The 21,319-nt window shown below is 34.5% G+C and overlaps 3 protein-coding genes and 1 non-coding gene across 5 annotated transcripts; all 4 read left to right on the forward strand.

The window, feature by feature from the left end:
- Positions 1-244: 244 nt before the first annotated feature.
- LOC133694738 (uncharacterized) lies at positions 245-6,748 on the forward strand. 2 transcript variants are annotated; one of them, XM_062116420.1, is made up of 16 exons: positions 245-443; positions 553-706; positions 1,691-1,774; positions 1,932-2,003; positions 2,087-2,158; positions 2,243-2,500; positions 2,749-2,856; positions 2,937-3,053; positions 3,834-3,956; positions 4,036-4,104; positions 4,355-4,461; positions 4,716-4,799; positions 4,950-5,037; positions 5,618-5,737; positions 5,851-6,035; positions 6,262-6,748. In XM_062116420.1, the coding sequence occupies exons 2-16, from the start codon at positions 572-574 to the stop codon at positions 6,551-6,553; spliced, it is 1,914 nt and encodes a 637-aa protein (XP_061972404.1). In that variant the 5' UTR covers positions 245-443; positions 553-571; the 3' UTR covers positions 6,554-6,748. The 2 variants fall into 2 exon arrangements, with proteins under 2 accessions (XP_061972404.1, XP_061972405.1); XM_062116421.1 differs by lacking the exon at positions 245-443 and adding an exon at positions 1,346-1,515 and having other exon boundaries at positions 565-706.
- Positions 6,749-10,433: 3,685 nt separating this feature from the next.
- LOC133694181 (protein CHUP1, chloroplastic) lies at positions 10,434-12,333 on the forward strand. Its single transcript, XM_062115644.1, has 3 exons — positions 10,434-10,567; positions 10,647-11,518; positions 11,711-12,333. Exons 2-3 carry the CDS (start codon positions 10,658-10,660, stop codon positions 12,194-12,196), a joined length of 1,347 nt encoding a protein of 448 aa, XP_061971628.1. The 5' UTR covers positions 10,434-10,567; positions 10,647-10,657; the 3' UTR covers positions 12,197-12,333.
- Positions 12,334-13,999: 1,666 nt separating this feature from the next.
- LOC133693173 (uncharacterized) lies at positions 14,000-16,038 on the forward strand. Its single transcript, XM_062114337.1, has one exon. The coding sequence runs from the start codon at positions 14,303-14,305 to the stop codon at positions 15,716-15,718; it is 1,416 nt and encodes a 471-aa protein (XP_061970321.1). The 5' UTR covers positions 14,000-14,302; the 3' UTR covers positions 15,719-16,038.
- A 425-nt stretch (positions 16,039-16,463) lies between these two features.
- LOC133695496 (small nucleolar RNA Z122) lies at positions 16,464-16,541 on the forward strand. Its single transcript, XR_009842449.1, has one exon. It is a non-coding gene; the product is annotated as a small nucleolar RNA Z122 (small nucleolar RNA).
- The last annotated feature ends 4,778 nt before the right edge of the window (positions 16,542-21,319 follow it).

Genomic DNA, 21,319 nt, shown 5'->3' on the forward strand with positions numbered 1-21,319 from the left:
ATTATATTTCATATATGTTTATATTTTTAAAAAATAATTTTTATATGTAATATATTTTTACAGTCGGTGCTAATTGCTGAAGTGTTAATAGTCCTCCCTTGTAAAAGTTATATGCACTCTGACCTTATTTACAAAGATGGTGTGAATCTGTAAATAACCAAAAACATGTTACTAAATTACAAAAACAAAGAGTTTTGGAGGTCAATATAAAAATACAAGAAACACCACATAAAATCCCTTGTAGCAAAACCCTGAATTTTGCTACTCTTCTTTTCTTTGCAGCCGAAACGCAAAACACAAACTCGCATACAAAGAAGAGCCAGCCGCCCCCTTCATAAATTCACAGCCACAGCTCCACCGTCGGCTCGTCACTGCTCCACACTACTAATCCAAACACAAAGAGAAGAGAAAGCTATACACCAAGTTAAAAAAAGCCGCCTTCTGTAAGTTCTTTTTTTTGTTGCTTTTTTATAGATGGTTTTTTGCTTGTGCTTCTTGGTTTCGAAATATGATGCCTTTTGTTGTTTTTACTGATGGGTATTGTTTTTTCAGGTTAAGTGGGGATTAACAGATGGGTGTTGAGTTAACCCATCAATATACAGAATATAGAGCAATGGAGGATCAAGAGGAGGTGGAGGAAGGTGTTAGTATTACTGATTGGGATTTAGTTTATCATGTTAGAGATGCCCTTTTATCTGTCAAAACGGTAAGCTGTTTTCTGTTTTTGAATTTTATTGTTGATAGTTAGTGATAAGTAGTTTAAGGAGAAATTGTTTAAATTGGTTTTGCTTTAAACTTTGATCCCTTTTCTGGTAAGAAACAGTAGAGTTGAATTCACATTGCTATAGGAATTGCATATAGGCGGGGATGTTGAGTGGCTTGGTTTGATTGATTAAACCAAGCTAACTTGGTGACCCTGTGGTTATGAACTGTTTCAGGGTTATGGTGGGTTTGGGATTCACACTGTACTTCATCTTTTGTATTCTCAGTCTAGGAGAGGTGCTTCATCGTTTGAAAGAACTGGGATTCGTTGTTTAAATAATTTAGGATTCGAATAGGAATGGAAGTTAGATTGAGAGAGAAGTGTTGTGTTTGTAATTGGTTGTGGAGTTGCAGAGACAAAGGCTTGTCTACATTTATGGTGCATGCTGCACCATTTTTGTATTTCACTTGATTATGCACCTGCCTCCCTACTTTCTTGGGCTGATCATTTAATTTTTTTTTACATTTTCTTGAAGGTTCATTTTTTACTTTTTGCTTGAAATTATTCTTTTGAATACTAAAAAAAATTGAGCGAACTAGAAGCTCTCGGGTTGACCGGTCCATTTGTTCACTCTTTGAGCAGGAGTCCTCAACCCTAATACAAAAACAAACTAAACTGATATTTTTCAGTTTGGTTTTCATTTTGGTCTTTCTTGAAGAACAGTCCGGTTCCAGTCCTCAAAGTTATTTGGTTTTGGGTTCGACTCTGACCTTACTCAAAACCAACCAGTGAACACTAGTAAGGGTCAGAAGGTAGTTTTTCTAGCTAGTTGTTTCCAAAATAATAATAATAATGATAATTTTCTCACACAGGCTTGCTTGAATTCTTATTCAATTCATCTGTTCATTCAAGCATGTTGTTTTCCAATTCTTTGTTGCATTTTTTTAAGCAAGTAATAGAATGCTGATTTATTTTGGGTGTGCTCAGGGTGACAGGAGCAGTTACCACCAGCTTGTTGGGGTTTTGCATCACAGAGATCGTTCTGCTCCTGATAAAGTAGCTTTGCTTTTGGTGGGTTTTTTCTCTGAATCAAACTATATTTAGTTTCGCATTGCTTATTTGAAAGTTAGGATTCATGGAATTGTCAATTCAGCATTTGCATGTCAAGCCAACTATAGTCAACTAACTATTCCCTGATTTGATAATATTGTTTGTGCTCACTTTGCAGACGAGTCTAAAGGCACTATCTGGGGCAGTTTCTTACATAAACGACGTTGACCATGTCGCTCTTCTTCAATCTGTAAGTTGGTCTTGTTTGGATTTGTTATTTTCTAATTCCTGTGTCATTGGATTTTTCTTTCTAATAAGTAGTTTTCTTGCCAGATTTTTGGAATGAGCATGTGGAACTGTGTGCCTGATGTGATGGATGCATTGCTTGAACTTATAATATGCTTGGTATGTAGTCTTAAAATTGCTTGCAACTGTATTTCTAGAGTGTGAGGCAACCATCATTTATTTATTTATTTTTGGTCTCTACAGGCTGCTTCAAATGGAAAATATGTTGATTTATGTCTTGATATGCTTGTAAACAATTTTATGCCACCGATGGAATCAGATATGCTCCGGCATCCACGTGGTCAGGCAAAAAAGGACCAAGTTCTTCCTCGTGTGCATACTGGTCTAGAAGTTATTGTTGATTTGGTGCCTTTGGCAGCCTTGAAATTGTCTACAAATGTTGTACAAAAGAGGCCTATGTTCTTCAGGAAGGATTTCAACATGGATCGTCTAAAATGTCGCGTGAGTTCATTTTCTGTTATGTTTTGGATTTTTTTGTCTCGTTGGACATGCTTGAGCTATCTTGGAATATATGTTAGTTGGGTTGGGGAAATTTATATTAAAGTTCTTATTTGTAGTTGCTGTTAACCTGGCCAGCAATGTCCTATAGATAATCTATCCTGAAATAGGGTCCTTTAAATTCTGCCTGACAGCTTTTGCCTAGTATTGTTGTTTAGAGTTTGTTCCTATTATTAATTTGCTTTTTACAGATGGAGATATATTTGAAGAATATGCTAATGTTGGAGGGTGGTGCTATTAGAGAATTTGTTGGGCACAGTATGCTCGTGGAAGTGGTGAATATGATGCTAGAATTGGACGTAAGTGGTTGTAATAAGTTGCGTCCTGGAATGTTTCTTATTTTTGCATCACCTTTAATGTTCAGTGGTTTTCCCTACAGGTTGCAATTGGTTGGGATGAATTGTTAAGGGATGATCCTAGTAAAGGCATCTTTACAATGGAGTTAGAAGATGAGGAAGAGGAAGCTGATGACGATGGTCAGGCAAATGATGGTGAGGTATGATTGTGATGCAGATTCCACGAATGATGATTATAGAGTTTTATTGATTTCTGGAACAGACAAAAATAGGTGGAGGGTACCCATTCCCTATCCCCTTCAGTCCGTGTGCATGTTGATGATAGTCCAGTGAACTAATTACTTGACCATTTCATTTCTGAGAGCTCTTTGAATGTTTCACCATCTTCAAATTTTGTGCATAGTTGATTGTTGTCCTGTAAACTAAATACATGTCTTCATTACAAGTACTTCAAAGCGTGGGAATTTCTTGACACCAATGCTAGTGCTTGGGTGTATTTTACACTCGTGTAAAACAATTTACCTTACTATGAATCTACTGATAAGCTTGTAGAAGATCACCAGTCATTAGTTGTTTGCACATACATGCTATTGATCCTGTCTGCACACTTGTAATTCTGATGTGTTTTATGTGGAGGTAGAAGAGTTACAAAAAAACTTGAAAACTCTGCACCATCAAGCTGTTTGGTGACAGCTTCAATGTAATTGTTTATAAAAATCATGTTGTCAGCCTCTACTTCTTTGTTTTAATTCTTGATGGTGCTCTTATGCTCCTTAATTGTGAGGTAAAATATCACCATCTGCATCGATATTCAAGATACAGTCTCAACAAGTGAATGTGTTAAACAATTCTCATTCGTTGATGGTTTTAATGTGTTGTATTTTTAAGTGTATTGGTCAGCACATGATAGTTCCAAATTGTATTTCTACCTTCTTGTTTTACTTTTCTAAGGGAAACTAATATTCTTGTTATTTGCCCAGCTTCCAAGCACGTTAACTCTCAGGAATTTAGGTAAAAATGTCACTGCTGACTTGCTGGATAGCTTGATGATACAATTTCTCGAGCATCTTGAAGCCTGTGCGGACAAGAAGCGTTTGAGTGAGGTATTATCTGAAGTTATATTCATCATGTCTGTATTTCATTAGGTTGCTTCATAAATAATTTTTTCCCTTGATGCTATAGGTATTTGAAACTCTTTTATCTTCATTCATGGCAACTATTTTGAACACGTACAAGTCAAAGTTTTCTCAGGTAAGCCCTTGTTCTTGCATTCTTGCTTATGTAAATGGTTGGGGTATGGTAAGACTGCAGCGATGTTCATTAGATGCATGGCTGTTCCCTAGATCAACTAGTAGGGTCCTGAAGGAAGACTGAAAAAAAGAGAGGGGGGTGGGGGAGTGTAGAAAGAGGGCTGTCTGTCTGCATTTTTAATAGTGGGCTATATGTTTTGCATTTCAGGAAGAGTGCTGTTCTTACTTGTTTTTTTTGTTTGTGCTTACAGTTCACGATTTTCTATGCCTGTGCACTTGATCCTGAAAATTGTGGTGTGAAATTTGCTCAAACACTCGTGGATTTGTTCATATCTACTTGCAACCCACCGGTTACGAGGTAATGTGGTATTGGAAGACATGGAGATTAGGTGGCCAATATTTTTATGCTTTAATTTTGACAGGGTTGTTCACTCCTGAGTGATAAGGCACTTGGTGTGTCTCCAAACCTTTTTCCCTTGTGCAATGCAGTCCATGCTTTCTTTTATCTTCGACATTAAGTTTTAAAATAATGTTAATTTTTGCATGGGACACAATTGCGATGTTGACTACTGATTTTTAGTTTTAAATGAATATTTTGCATGTTTGATACAGGATGAGTGCTGTGGCTTATCTTTCTAGCTATTTGGCTCGTGGGAAGTTTCTATCTGCTGCCTTCGTCATGAACATGTTGAAAAGGTTAAGAGACATGCTTAAAATTCTGTTTTTGAACTACAAATATCAAGTCAATATTTTTGTTAGTGGTATTTTTTAAACAACTCTATAATATAAAGGAAAATAATTGAAGATAATTTATTTAATCTGCTGCTTGAGTTTATGGTGTTTCAGGCTGGTGGATTGGTGTTTGAGATATTGTGAAGAGCAGGATGGTGACATGAATCCAAAAGCACATCAAGTTTTCTATTCTGCATGCCAGGTATATGGAGCTTTGACAATAAGTTCAAAAGTTGTCTTGACATGGCTGATGTATTTTTTTGATATGATCTATTTTCCTTTTTGGAAATATAAGCATGGACTATGTTAATTTTAAAATGTGGGTTCATGATATCATGTAATAGATAGTCTAATTTTTTGTACTTCTATTATACGAGGACATTCCATCCTATAGACATTTTATTACATGTCTATCATCACCATCACTACTTCAGCTACCAAAAGGGAAGGTGTTAACACTGAAACTGAACTGCTTCCTTTGCCTTAAGGCAGCTTCACACGAACCACCACATTTTCCACTTTATAGTGCTTATCTCTCTGTAGTTCATTGCTACTTGGTAGCCCTGCTGCGCCCACAACTACTCATTTGTTGCTCCATTATTGTTGCAACGTTTATTTTATTTGAAATTGCACATGTTGGAGTCCTGAACCTTTTCTTTCTATCATTGCAAAATCTATTCTGCATATTCTAATAGGAGGTTCTTAATTTATGATATGATAGATTCTTCCCGGTGGATGCAGTTGTAAAGCTGATTTATTGATGTTTTTTTTTCTTACCGCAGGGAATTATGTATGTGCTCTGCTTTCATATGAAATCAATAATGAATGTTCCTACCCTCAAATCACAGCTCCTCCTCATGCCTATAGAGCCAATATTGAAGCACAAATTGGGGCCATTGGAGGTGAGTGATGTTGCCTTAAAAATAACTACCACGTCATCCCCCAACTACATTTTGGGAAAAAAAAAACCTTGTTAGCAGGTTCTAAGCTTGTATTGGTTTTGTTGGATTAATAGGTCTGCTTGCCATCAATTGTAAATGAGTTTCTCAAACAAGCTAAAGCAGCCCATCTGTTCACCATCTCCAAAGCATTCATCTTCGAAGATTTGCTGGAATCAGATCTTTCTAGGGATTTTGGTGGGCTGGAGAGGCTGGACATGTTCTTCCCATTTGACCCATGTTTGCTGAAGAAATGTGACAGGTTTGAATTTTACCTCTTACATGGACTTTTGTTGCAAGTCTTTGTGACATGTTCTTCCCATTATTCAACAGATTTGTAAGTCAAGTCACCATTACAAAGTAAATTATGACAAGTAAAATATTCAGGAGTATGAAGGAAGCGATTTTTGGCATAAAAAATAGATATCGTCATCCCTTTAACATAATTTGTTGAGAAGTTTCATTGTTTGTCCTTGGAATTATGTCAGAGGTTTCATCCGGCCAAACTTTATATACTGGAACCATGTCAAAACTACCTATGATGATGATGAGGAAGACAGCAGTGATGAAGACATTGCTGATGATTTTGGGGTTCTGAATGAAGAGAATTTCATGGAAGAAGGGATGGCAAGGAGTTTTGATCAAGATATCGATCTTGATGAATTTGACTACGTCATGAACAAGATGTCCATCACACCTAAGAATACGTCAGGTTTCCACTTTGGTGGTGAACGAATGCCTTCAAAGATAAGACCCTCAACAAGTCCAGAGTCCTTGTGATTCGCCTGAAAACATAGAAAAGGAAAACTGCATCGCACAAGTTAATGAAAAGATTATTTTGCTTAGTTGCTCGGCACACCATGTTTGGGGTTGGGTCAGTAGTTTTGAATTTTGATGGTGCTGTGATCTATTCTTTGTCCAACTTTCTCGAACATTTTGTAAACTTATCGTATGAGGTTACAAATTTTGTGTCAATTCTCTCGTATGTGCATTGATTTTCAGTCTGAACATAAAAAGAATAGGGAAGAATGTTGTTGCCAAGAAAAATTAGAGAACGAACGAGGTACTATTTTAAGCTTCGCAGGGAAACGGCTTATGATGTTCAATATGTAAACGCTGCAGTGATCTATTCATCTTAATTCCTGTTCTAAAGACTGGCATAGGAAACATAATTCAAATGATGAGCGGAAATAAACAAAATTTAATTGGATTATAAAGCTGGCTACAATTAGCTATCAAATTCACAAGGTAAAGCAAATTTTTAAAGAATGTGGGGACTTGGGAAAATAATGTAGACAAGGTGTGTTTTGACGTTGATTGAAACAGTAAAGTGATGCTTTTGCTCTCATCAAAAAAACCTAATGGCCTTTCATTAGAGGTTATTTATTCTTTTTATATGGTCCATTTAAGCATTATAAAATTGACAGACAGCTCAAATTTTTTTTTTTTTAAAATATAGTATACTTACTTAAATACTCTTAAAAAAATATTTAACTTGGGTATAGGGTTTTTATAATATTTCACTCACTACACAATGAAATGACTTTATTTTTCTTAAAATCAAAATTTCTTTACCTCGCCTTAGGTTTATTTGTACATTTTTTTTTATGATTATTAAGTGGTCTTACGAACAATTTGATATTTTTATAAATATATAAAAGAAATTGATTAGCATGTCCATTGAATGCGTCAACGAGTAAGTAACACTATCGTATTTAAGCAATGCATGCAGAGGCTAATTGTGGCCAAAAACCAGCTTCAACCATGTCATTAGAATTGCCGCGAAATCCTCTTTCTTTTGAGACGACGCATCACGATGTTGGAGTGGCAGTGCGACGCCAGTGGCCTTTTTTCTTCTTCTCCCTGCAAAAAATACATCGGCCATTTGAAATTTTAGAATTGTCTTGTTATTTATTCAGATGTCAACTCCAATCCTTCTTTTAATTTTAATTTTTGTTCTTGATCATTTTGTAAAATTTCAATTTGTTTTCAATTTCATCATTCAATTCTAATTTATAATATGTTATTTTTTCTAATTTGATCCTCATTCATTGATTTTTTTGGTCCTTTTGTTAATTGATTTTTATTTTTGATACCCTTCAATCAAAAATTACTTTTATTTTTTATTTTAATTTTGATCTTCATTCTTTTTATTATCTTTTTATCCTTTTGTTAAATTGACTTTTTTTTTAATTTCACCATTCAATCCAAAATAAAATATATTTTTTATTTTAACTTTGATCCTCATTTTTTTCATTGCTATTTTTATTTTGCTTTAAATCCTTATGTATAATTGAAAATCTTTTTTAATTTTATCTTTCAACATTTGATTAATTGTGAATTGAGTTGTGAGTTTTTTTCAAAGAGAGTATTTTCAGTCTAATGACCCGGGTTATAAATTTGAAAAGTTAACGTGGGTTGCCATCGCCCCCTTTTTTTTTCAACTTTCATCATTCAACATTGTTATTATATATATATATATATATATATATATATATATATATATATATATATATATATAATGAGCTTTGTGATTTTCTTTTCTATTGGGTATCTTAATCTCATGACTTGGATCGCGAATTTGACAGATCAACCTTAGTTGGTTCGACCCTTATTACTCGGGTTGCAAGTTTTTCATGCTAATTAGGGTTGACCCAAACTTTTTTTTTAATCCAATTTCATCATTCCCTATTTAATAGGTCAATTATTGAGCTACATTGTTTTTTCTCTTTTGAAAAAAAAGATTTGTTTTCCATATTATCATGATCATTTTTTTTTTCTAATTTGATCCATGACATGTGTTGTTATTGTCTTTTTTATTATATAATTAAAATAAAATTAATTTATTTGATTCAGTCAAGTTTATAGTACAAGTTGTGAATTTCTTTTTTTTTTTAAATATGTTTGAGGCATTTAAACATTATTTTTATATAAAAAGTAATTCGGTCTCATGATATAGCGCGCGTCCATGGCTAGTTAAAAACTATTATTTGTAAACATGTTTAGAATAAAAATTCAACGGTAATATTAAAATATATCCGAAGTAAAAACAGTCACATCCAAAAGGCCCAATCAAGATACAAATTTATGTTAATCTCTTTGATAAACTAAAGTTCCAGATGAAGCGAAGCAGAGTAATAAATTCCTAATATATATGCAGACATCTTCTGGGTCTAGTTTATCTCCAAGGCATATTTGATATGTCCTATTAATTGTTGTTGGTACTTGGTAGTGAAGGGTCCAATGCTTTGGTTAAGAGGGAATCTAGGCAGACCAAATGATTGATTAAGAGTTTCATGGGATGGCGAGCTTCCAACTGCCGATGATCCTGGAACAAGCTTTGGTGAAGTAGACAAATTTTGAAGTTTATTCCTTAGCTTGGAATCTTTCTCATCTCTGAATCTGCAGTAAAACTAGCAACAATAACCTCCAAACACAGCCAAATCTTAATGTCTCAGGAATAGAATGCTTTGAGAGTTATGGCAATAACAAAATATATATATATATTGATTGGTATTAAGATGAGATATTCTGAAACTTTTTTTTCTTTTTCTTTTTTTATTTATTTGAAGGTAGCATTCTTTTGAGCTAGCTTGCATGGATCGAGGCAGACCATTCGTGTTGAGACCTGAGATTGGAGCATCCAATAACTTTTAAGTAAAAGACTTTTACTCTCTATCTGTCAAGAGGGAAAAAACGTAGTTGGATGCCTTGTTGGGTTCCTTGATGAGGCAGAGAACAAGCTTGCAATTCTAAGTCCAGTACAACTGGATCTAGGAAAAAGAATACAATTAAATGCACCATGAATGGAACAATTTTGCATGGATTTCTTACTGGGTAGAAAAGATAAGAACAACAGTTTGACCTAAATTGGAGAGGCAGCTCTTAGAAACCACCAGCTGACCTAGCTAATGCAACACGTAAACCACCAGTTCTGTGGTGCTGACCATTGATCTCTGAAAGGAAAGAGGATCCAGAAAGTGACTAGATTTCGAAAAATCCTAGCAGCACAGCCAATAAAAGGAAAGTTATAGGATGCTTAAGAGCAAAACTCTTGCATGAATCAAAATTCAGAATCACAAGTGTTGACTTGTAGTAAAAAGGTTGATTTTCTTTTTTCTTTTTTAAAATTAAATAGGTGAGTGATGAGGTTCGCATAAAACCCCACATGATCAAGTTCTTTTCCCGACCGATAGGTGAATTAAGAGATTGGAACTTTTTACTACAAAACAAGTCCTCTTTGTAGATTGTGGAGGCCTTCTAATGATTAAGCCCGTAAGCAGACAGCTAGAGCTTTTAAGGAATTAAGCTATCCCTCCCCAGTTCAAGGATCACATGGGCCCAAAAGAAAATGACACGTGTCTGGGTTTAATGACGCATTAGGGTTTTGATCTTGTATGTTTTATGGGTGTTTTATGTATAGTTCGGAGGAGTAAATCCCGAGCCCATCAGCACGATTATTCTCTCTTTGGTCAAGGGTAATGGGGAATCGAAAGAAGGAAAAACGAAAGGAAACCTCGAGGCAATGAACAAGCATCGGCTTGTAGTAAAGGCTAATTAACGGGCCTGCACTAAGGCCTATATAGTGACCTGTTTACTCCATGGAAGCATCATGAATAGCATTGAAGGCAGGGAACCATCTTTATACGAGGAGAAGATTATTTAACCAAAAAAGAATTTGATTCCAAACAACACGAGGAAAGTATAATGAAAGTGGCATATGGTGTTATAGAGTAGTCAAAAAGTAACAGCCCACCATCCCTTCAAACAAAGGGAAGCTAATGAACACAAAAGGTAAAGAATCTCAACATAGCTTTGAAAAACTGCGATCACGTTTGATTATAAACAATCTGATTTTGTGTTGATTATCAAGCACTCTAAACAATGTTCAAGATGGGGAGCACATCATCAAAGACAGAGGTCATGAAGCCATTATTCCTAAAAGCTGGCATACCTCTGGTTCTTTCTGCTGCTGGTTTTGTTTATGCCAGGATTGTTCTAAGAAGAAGTACAATAGCTAAACCTTTTCCATTGCAAACCACAGTAAGTCCTGTATTAGATACCATTGATTCTAACGATGATTTTATAGATGAAGCAAGCATTCATAGTCTCCAGTCTACATCTTCACCCATCAAAGATGATGACCAGGAGCACATGATCACAAGCTCCCAGGTTTGTAGTTCCACAGTAGCTTCACATATTCATTTTGAAGAGGAGATATTAGGTCTAAAAAATGAAATTGAAGAGCTCCAAAAGAGAGAACGCAGCTTGGCGATGCAGTTTCTTCGCTATCGTGTTATGAAAGAGCAGGATTCTGTGCTTGAGGAGCTTAAGAACATGTTGTTATTGGAGACTGCTCGCGTCAAGTTCTTGGATAGGGAGATTTCATTAATAGAAGCTCAGACACAAGGGTTTGAGATTTTCATGGTGGAGTGTCGTAGAGTTCTTGAACAGATTGAATTTGCTAAAAAGGAAAATCGGTTGCTTGAAAGAAAGGTAAAGAAGCTTTCGAGAAGAACACGAGAGCAATCACGCGTTATAGGTGAAAAGAACGCAAGGATTAATGGTTTAGAAGCAGAAATAATGAGATTCTGTGATGCGCTAGAGATGAGGACCGATGTTATCAAGAAATTGGATGATGAAGTTAGGGAATTTGAAGCTGTTGTCAATCGACTACAGGAGGAGAAGAATGATCTTCTGGTGAAGCTTGACGCAGCAGAAAGTCCAGCTTCGTTGATCTCAAAGGTCGATTTTTATCCTTTCCTTGTAATAAGTAGAACTAATATACAACTAATAGTCTAGATTTCTACGACTTATGTGACTGATTACTATATGAATGCCATTGGATTAGACTGAAATTTGATGTAAAGTAGGTGTCTTTTGCTGATTTTTCTTGGTTATCGTAGTCTCAGATTTTTCAGTTCTCTCAATCTGCAGATTGAAGCAGAAGGAATAGGAATGGAAGATTATAATAGGCTTGTAAATGAGCTAGAACAACTACACAAGGACAGAGCAGCTGAAACTACAGAGCTTATTTACTTAAGATGGTCAAATGCATGCTTAAGGCACGAGTTGATGAGAAGTCATGGACATCAACAACAGCTACAGCTACAGATCGAGGACAAGAAAAACTACTTGGAATTAGAGCTAGTAGGTCGAGAAATTGCAGACTGTGACTTGGAGCAGCAGCAACAGCATGAGGAACCTTGCTCAGGTGTGGCCAGCAGTAGTAAGACGTATTCAAAGAGGAAAAGGTTGCTAAAAAAGCTTAAGAAATGGGTGGAAGGGGATGATGAAGGCATGCAATCAAACATTGATGAAAAAGGAAAGCATGAAATCAATTGCTTTGGAAGGCATTCTGTTTCAGAAGGGGCCGAGGAAGACCACCAGATTTATTCAAGGAGGTCTTGTTCTAGTGCATGAAAACTACTTCCATAACAAGCTGTCTTGCTTGGAGAATGTTGTTCTAACCATATGGAAATAACTCATCATGTTTAATGAATTAAGCAGACACAATGTGGGTGGTGTTCTTTATATTATATTACATTATCTTGCTTTAATGTGGCTGGTGTTCTAACTTTTTTGGGGGAGGATTTAATATTGGACAAAAAGAAAACAGAAACGGGAAAATGGAAATTTTCTCCAATTATATTATTACATGGGATTTCAAGAATTGAGAAAATATGAGAAAAAAAAATAATGAAAAACAAGGTGGGAGCTGTTTTCAATGAAGAAAATTATTGTAAGATTAGGGATTTTGAATTTTTATATTTTAAAATCTTAATTCCTTTATTGTTTTTGTTTACACGAGGCTCCGTTCTTGTGGGCTTCTATGGCCTCAATATTTATAGTTATGAGGAAATTAAATTAGCTTCCGTTCCTCGACAATTATCAGGGTAAGAAAAAAAAAAGGTTTGTCATTTCATTGGACTGCCCGAAGGCTTGAGTTTGGGCTGATCATCAATTTAAAAATATAATAGATATTATTTTTTAAAATATTTTTATTTAAAAATATATATAAATAATATTTTTTATTTTTTAAATTTAATTTTCACATCAAACAATCTAAAAAACATGATAAAAAATTAATTTAAAATATAAAATATAAAAATATTTAAAAACATAATTTGACTCTAATAGAAAGTTCTTAGATTGTCTTTGTTTTTTTTGGGCTTTTGTGTTTGCGGTGAAACAAATGCAGGAAGGTGTTTGGTAACAAATCAAACTGTGTTTTGTACTGCGGGACCCACACTTCCACCAAAATATTATAAAAATATTATATTTATGTATTTTTAAGTAAAAAGTACTTTGAAAAGCAATTACAACCACATTTCTACCAAATATTTTATACATGTTTTTTGTTACTCATAAATTTCAACAATAATTTTTACCAAACACGTATCTAAATCCAACTAATCACAGCTAACCGTAATTTTTTTTTAATTTTAAAATCATAACCATGAAAACTATCTCAAAAACAAACACACTCTAGGATATTTGGGTTTTGTTTTGCTTATTACTTTCTCTGTTTTTTTTTTAGCTCATTTGAATGAATGGGCTAACATTTCAAAAAGCACATTTAATTGTTAATAGGAATCTCTTAACAAAATCCAAATTTCAAAAATCTAAAAAATACAAAGCACATGTTGCTGAAGAAGAAGAAAATAAAAACAAATAAGGAATCAAACCCCAAGTCCTCGTAAGAAGTGGTATGGCATATAATTATTGATATCCAAAGGAAACATATACGAATTCTGTGCTGCCCTTTCCATGAAATAATTTGCTCCATCGTTGGGTGGTGCTGCCGGCAATGCATTAACATAGCAATTTATTAGTATAAAAACGTTTTTGTAAGAAAATAAACACATACTAAATAAATGACTCAATTATAATTTCTTTCCTTGTTATTTTTCAGAGCAGATTAATTAATCCATGGAGTATAAAAAACAATTAAATAGTATTTTGACCGGATTATTTAAAGTAATAATATTTTGTTTAAAAAATGCTTTTTTTTGTCAATCCTTCTACACCATCTACTTGTTTTTTTACCTTTTATATTTTTAAAATAAAAAAAAGGGAAAAAAGGGGAAATGAATGAAGAAAATTAAGTTATAATAAGAGAATATAAAAATTATACATGTAGTTTTCTGAAACTATGGGGATTGATTAAATAGTTTTGCTAAAATACAGTCACTCCTAGATAATCATTTATCTCTTTCATGTGATCACAGCAAGGCAGAGGCTGCTCACAAGAACAAAGAAAGACCCAACGGCCACCACCCAAGAACACATCCCCTGGCTCTTGGGAGATGGGACTAAACTTTTAAGTAGTAAATAAACTCGCATCATTTCCCACTTCCAAACCCTAAAAGCTCCCTCCTTCCATCTCCATCAAAACCTCTCTCTCTCTACCTCTACCTCTAGATCTCAATCAACTCACAAAACCCAACTCACCTTTCATTTCCTTCAAATGTAACACATCCGAGAAAACACACAAGAAAAGGGTGTCTTTTTAAGATTTACTACACCATGGCCTCAGCTTGTGTTAACAACATGGGCATGTCCCCTGAAAATTTCCCACCCAAAACTTACCAATCTTATGGCTGGTTGAGCCCGAGAATCTCTTTTAGCCGTGAAGAGGATAGTAATAACACAACCACCTCTAAAACCACCTACGCCAAATCATCATCATCATCAGCAGCAGCTGCTGCTGCTGCTGCAGCCTCCTCAGCTCCTCTACCCCCACCTCATCCACAGCAACTAGATCCACCGGAGACCATGGATTCTGTCGACTTTGAGTTCCGATTAGACAACTCCTTCACCATGCTCCCTGCAGATGAGCTTTTTTCTGATGGGAAATTAATGCCATTACAAATCAATACTGGTAACGCCAAACCATCTTTGCCACCATCTACTTCTACCTCGGTCAACGAGTTGACCGAGGCGGTAAGGCAGCCGGAGCCCGGGAGGGAGCCGGTGAAGTCTTGCCGGAGATTGGAGATGGAGATTTCTGGGACCGATCCATACTTGTTTTCCCCCAAAGCTCCCAGATGTTCGAGCCGGTGGAAGGAGCTTCTGGGGTTAAAGAAATTACCCCAAAACCCTAAGCCTGAAACTCAAAAACCATCAACCAGGACGGCATTGTTTTCTTCGTCCTCGTCGAATCCCAAGTCCCTTAAACATATCTTGCACAGGAACTCAAAATCCTGCAATTGCAACACATCGTCCTCAAGCTCCTCTTACTCCTACACCTTATTAGATAATTCATTGAGCCTCCCACTGCTAAGAGATTTGGATTGCGAATCGCTCTCCATATCTTCTTCTCGCTTATCGCTGTCATCTTCATCTTCATCCCACGAGCACGAAGATCTCCCAAGATTATCCCTCGACTCTGATAAACCAAGCACCAACCTCAACTTAATGCAAAACGCAGGTCCGAATCCATTCATTCTCAACCGAAATCAAAACCAAAACCCACCAAGAATGAGAATGGTGAAGCCATTATCAGAGAATGGAAACAACAATAGCGGCACCTCTTCAACTACAAGGGTAGGGAGGAGCCCAATGCGGAGGGCAGCAGGGGAGTCGAGTGAGGTTTCAATAAGTAGTGGGGTTTCAGTGGATAGCCCAAGAATGAATTCATCAGGGAAAATAGTATTTCAAAGCTTGGAAAGAAGTTCAAGTAGTCCAAGTAGTTTTAATGGAGGGCCAAGATTTAAACATAGAGGAATGGAGAGATCTTATTCGGCTAATGTTAGAGTGACTCCAGTTCTAAACGTTCCTGTTTGTTCTCTTAGAGGGAGTTCAAGGTCAGGTTTTGGGTTCGGTCAGTTGTTTTCTTCTTCACCGCAAAAAAGAGATGGCTTTAGCAAAGGGTATCAGCAGCAGCAGCAGCAGAATATTACTAGCAGCAGCAACAACAAGTACAGGTCTGAGAGAGGTTAACAGAGAAGAGAAGAGAGGCATAGAGAGAAGGGTAACAACAACAACAACATTTTAGTGTTTTTTTTTTTTTTGAATTTATGTTATTATGGGTTTTGTTTTAAGAAAAAAAAATACCACATGACATTGATGCTTTAGGTGTTTTGTATATACGAGGGAAGGGGTTTCTCTTTGCTTCTGTTATTGTTGTTTCTTGTTAATGTTTGTTCGTAGGAAGTATCAAAAGTGTAACTGCTCTTGTTCTATTGAGGTAAAGCTAACCAACCCAGATGCTCAAAATGCAGAACCAAATCAATTTATGTGTTGAGATTGTTGAAGGTCTATTTTCTCGATCTTTTTTTGTTCTTCCCTCTCCTTTGTCTCCTCGAGAATCGGCAAGATGTCAATATCCCCCGTTAAACCACAAATCGAATGGGGGGTTGCTCTGTTATTTTGATCCGATCAAATATTGCTCCAGCCATCAATCTACCCTGTGTCAAATATTGTGGGCTCTTCGTTTTCTTGATTGAAAGATATGGAATCTATGACCCTGTCTCTGCAGATGTTTCTTTTGAGAGACATTTGAGGGATGGGACTTGGAATTGGGAATTGGGAATTGTGCGTTTGAAATGCACTCTCTCTAGGGCAAGTGAGAGACTTCTTTTGAATCTCCTTCTGAGCTTAGGAGATTTTTCAAGCTTATCTAATCTTTCTCTGTCCGAGAAATATTTTTTAATATATTTCAGTCGCTTGTTGTTTTGTGGGAGAGTTTGGGAAATGATGCGAAGATTCAAACAGAGGCGCCAGCTCTGCTGATTAATCTGTTGCACGTCAGTCTGATCCCAAAACCTCTCGCCTAATTGGGGTGTCATGCACGGGATTTTGCCATTCCAGCACCATTTATTTGTTACAAATTTTAGAAAAATAATTAGATTAAAAAGATATTTAAAAAATAACATAATTTTAACTCAATATTATTTTGTAACTATCACTATTTTTTAAAAAGCGGGATGTTTAGTCAGGAGGTAAAAACATATCTCATGTACAAAAGTTAATAAAAAATTTAATAAAATTTTTATGAATATTAAATAGTCAAAAAATAAGAAGGATTTATTTAACTTAATTACAAATAAAATTTCTAATAATTTACTATCTTGTTTAGTGTCATTTATTAGAAATTTAGAATGATTAGAATTGTGAATTGTCTAGATTTGTCATAAACAGCTTTCTAGTGTGCTTCGTACTCAATTTTTTTTCCTCATCACATTAGCTTATCAGTTTTTATGTGGGGTGTTCTTTGGCCTTATTAATTTTTATTTTTTTTGAGAAAGTAGATTTGGGTTTTAGAATTTTTTGGATTCTAGTTTATTCTTAGCTTTTTAACTGACTTTTTGGTAACTTGAAGCCATAAATGAGTTTATTTAGATTTTTGTGGTATTTCTATATATTTTAGGAGAAGAAATGGTATGAAATGGATTTTATGGTCCAAAAATCACCTCCCTTGATTTTATTTTTTAGGCATTTCTATGGTGGTTAGATTTTATATTGTAGAAGAAGCCTTGTCTACACCTTTTTTTTTTAAAAAAAAAAAGGGTAGATGACAAGTTTTTCATCTAATTTAATAAAGAAAAAAAATAAAAAAACTTAGGCGCATAAGCCTGGGTTGGCTAGCCCATACATCCAATTTTTTTAAAAAAAATTATAGCATGCTAGGCCACCTAGATAGGCCAGCCCGACTTTTTTCTTTGATATATTTTTTTAAAAAAATTATATCATTCAACATTGAATTTTCATGAGTTATTTTATGGAATTTTTTTTTCAATTTTATTTTGTAACATTTGGTTGATTTTGAATTGTTATTTGCAATATATTTCAATTTTTATTTTGTAGGATTATCACAATCTTGCATGAATATCTGGTTATTTGGTTGGTGTCTAATTTTACGAGTATATCTTTGTTTTCGTATGATTAAATAAAAAAATAATTTACAAAAAAAAAATATTAAACCTGGTGAAGTTCATGACCCAATTTACGAGTTTAAGAGGTTAACTTAAGTTCAATCGGGTCTTTTTTATTCCTTTTTAATTGAATATCTTATATTGCAGATTTAGAAGGTTAATTCAGACCAATTCAATATGCAATTGATCTCCATACTTAAAAAAATAAGTTTGTCCAACTTATCATTATGTTAATATTTTTTAAAGAAATAATATATAATATGCATCAAGTTCTGAATTTATATCTAATAGAAAACACGTTAATAAAATCTAAATTTATATTTTAAAAAAAATCCAACCAGTGATCCGGACCACTTATCCGGTTCGAGCTAGCTAGTGGTGGAGGAACAAGGCATGTGGTAGCCGGGATTGCATTAAGATCCAATCTGGAGGTAAGATTTGGGAGGAGGGGGAAATATATGTGGCTAGAATGTTTCCGAGAGGGTATTAAAAGAGAGAACCCGAAGAGGCAGGCAGTGGAGGGGGCAACAGGCACTCACGGTAGTGTCCGGGGTGGCCTACAAGATTTGCCTGATTTTTAAAACGACGGAGTCCCATGTGCTAAATTTCCGTAGTGGTGAGAGTGACGGAGAAAACATATAAAGAACAGAGGCATCTCTGGTTTTACCAGATTTCACGTTGTCGTTGTCCAGTGGGGCCCATCATCATGTCCACTTCTGCCAAGATAACAATTAACAAGACTCTGCCTGCTCCTTGCTTTGTCCAATACAGGTACTTCTTTTATTTTATGTTTTTACGACGACGCTACTGTGCACTCCAATAATTAAGTTAAAATTATAGGTACATAAACAAATGCAACGAGGATTTTTCTAGGACTCTTTTTCATTTTTCTGAGATTTTTTTTTAACTTTCTTTCATCCTCTAGGTTTATTAAGTATAGAAGTTTATAAATTATTTTTTATTTATTTTTTTATCCTAATCTTATTATCTAAATTATGAGTTTTACGGGTTAATTGTGTTAACTTAAGTTATTTATTTATTTATTTTTTTAATTTTTTTCAATTCATCATTCAACATTAAATTAATTGAAAATCGAACTTCATAATTTTTTTTATTCATTTTCTATGAAGTTATCCTAATTTTTTTGATCTAGATTTGACAAGTTAACAAGCATTGATTCGGGTTATTTTTTTGTCTCTTTTTATCCCTTTTTCAATTTAATTCTTTAAAATTGGTTTGATTGAGAATCATGGTTTATACATATATATTTTTTTTCTATGGAGTTATTATGATCTAAGTCGCGAGTTAGGCTTCTTGACTCTGGGTTTTTTTTTGTCCTTCTTAGTTGATTTTTTTTAAAAAAATTATTTTTTAATATTAGATTGATTGAGAATTAGGGTTTATAATTTGTTTTGGTTTGCATTATGTGAAGTTATTACAGTCTCTTAACCCGGGTCATGGGTTTGATCAATTAACTAGAGTTGACTCGGGTGGTTCTTTGTGTCCCTTTTTTAATTGATTTTTTTTAATCTCACCCTTTAACATTGAGTTTATTGAGATTTAAGTTTCATAATTTGCTTTATATATTATTATCCTGGTTTTATGACCTATATTTGACAGATTAGCCTAAGTTGGCTTGATTCTTTTTTATAGTTGAATTTTATTTTCAATTACATCGTTTAACATTGAGTTGATTGAAAAGTGAGTTTAATAATTTTTTATTTGCTTTCTATCAGGTTTGTTTTGGGGACTAAAATCCATCTAATTAATATGACACTGTCGCAATAGTTTTTATAAAAAAATTATCATCTTAAAGTTTTATTAAAAACATAGCCATGATTTTTTTACCAATTATCAATATTGCATTAATTTTTATAAATAAAATCAATCAAATTAATTTGATTTAACTCCAATAAAATTTAGTTTGAAATTCAAGTTAGGTGAAAAGTTAGATTACAAGATTTCAGAATTGATCTAGTAAAAAAATTCTTTATATTTTTAATATTTTTTTTATATTTCAAAAAATTTATCCAAGATATGGCAAAATGGGGATCAATAGACTAGTTGTTCTTTAGTATTATATTCATTTCTTATCGTCTCTTATAATGATGTGGTGTTTGACCAGTCTTCTAAGGCCAACCAATTTTTGTCCATTGGTGTTTTGGTCTGTGACAACATGAAAGCAAGAAGCAGTCCACTTGTTTCTAGTTTATACTTTAAAGCATGTCTAACCACCATGTTCTCCTTTTGTTATACATGAAGGATTTTTGGGGTGAAATTCCGTACTATAATTGTGTTCGTTCAAATATCACTTTATATATATATATATATGTTCTTGTTAGTTATAATGGTTAAAAGAGGGATTGCCAGTTTGAAATTGTATTAACTTTTTTTAAAAATATTTTTTTCGGATTGTATATGATATGTAAAAAATAATTTTTTAAAACTAAAAAAAAAATACGTACTTCAAAAATAACCGCTGCACTCTTAGAAAGCAGGATTATCATGGAGCAAACTCTATGAGCATAATGATGACGATAAAAATGCACATAAATCGACGAGGTGCGATGAAAACTAGAAAACTCCGATCAGAAAGGGACTTTCTGAAGCCGGAAAGATCAGCTAATCTCATCCATGCAAGGATTAGAGGCTTAATTTGAATTCTAATGATCAGGTGCTGAGATGATACATGGTTTTATCACTTATGAACGACAAGACGCGGGGTGTCCTTCCAATCCTTAATTATCACACATTTCATCAAAGCTATCAAGACATTTCCAGTCAGTTCGAAGAGGTCAAATGTCTGTGATGTAAGAAACCAGAGCTCTCACCAATTTGGTGTTGCCAAACGACTTAACAGGCAGGGAGGAAGAGCGGTAGATGGTAACGCTATTCTACGTGAATGCTTATATTATGATGTCACAATAAAGTTTCTTGTTTGTCGCTCCTGGTGTTCAGCAGCAGAGAAATGGGGTGGGAAATTCCTACCTGTAAATGCTACGAGGCACACTATTCAGCACAGAGGGTTTATTGTATGTATATGCTGATAGTAATTAATTAAGAGTATTTCTGAGACACCTAATGTTAGGCCATCAATTTCTATGGCTGTTGGATCGGTGAGATCTCTCTCTCTCTCTCTCTCTCTCTGGGTGTGTGTGTGAGTAAGTAGGCGCCTGAAAAGGCTGGAAACGAGGGCATCAATGAATGAAAGAACGTGCTCATCTTCTGAAGAGATTCCCTGTTCTCCAATCTCTTTACCTTTCTATCATGCGCTTCTCTTTCAATTCATGCCGTAGATTTTGGTTTTTTTTTTTTTTATTATTTGAATCTTTTTCTCTTTTCCCTTTTTTTATGTCGTTACTTGAAGAGGAAATACAAGAATGATGAATTATTTGGAATTGAGTGCGATGAAGTTATGTGATTAAAATTATCTTGATCAATTATTTAAAGTGAAATTAATTTCTTTTGCAATTCATCATATTCGATTTCATTATGCGCTGAATTAGTTAAACATATAAGCCAAGTCTAAGAACATTTACATTTTAGTTGCTAGCAATCCTCAATGTATCTCGCACTAGTTATTTCTGGAAACTTTTAATTAATTTTACATCAAAATATTTTTATACTAGGTTTTGCATAATATCAGAATCGAGCTCTCTATTTATTC

Source organism: Populus nigra, chromosome 5 (genome assembly GCF_951802175.1).
Source record: "Populus nigra chromosome 5, ddPopNigr1.1, whole genome shotgun sequence".
Taxonomy (NCBI): Eukaryota; Viridiplantae; Streptophyta; class Magnoliopsida; order Malpighiales; family Salicaceae; genus Populus; species Populus nigra.

Coding starts and splice junctions, on each gene's coding strand:
- LOC133694738 (XM_062116420.1), top strand. CDS start 572: ATGGGTGTTGAGTTAACCCATCAATATACAGAATATAGAGCAATGGAG. Junction 3,054..3,833: donor GTCAGGCAAATGATGGTGAG/GTATGATTGTGA, acceptor TTATTTGCCCAG/CTTCCAAGCACGTTAACTCT. Junction 5,738..5,850: donor ACAAATTGGGGCCATTGGAG/GTGAGTGATGTT, acceptor TTGGATTAATAG/GTCTGCTTGCCATCAATTGT.
- LOC133694181 (XM_062115644.1), top strand. CDS start 10,658: ATGTTCAAGATGGGGAGCACATCATCAAAGACAGAGGTCATGAAGCCA. Junction 11,519..11,710: donor CAGCTTCGTTGATCTCAAAG/GTCGATTTTTAT, acceptor CTCAATCTGCAG/ATTGAAGCAGAAGGAATAGG.
- LOC133693173 (XM_062114337.1), top strand. CDS start 14,303: ATGGCCTCAGCTTGTGTTAACAACATGGGCATGTCCCCTGAAAATTTC.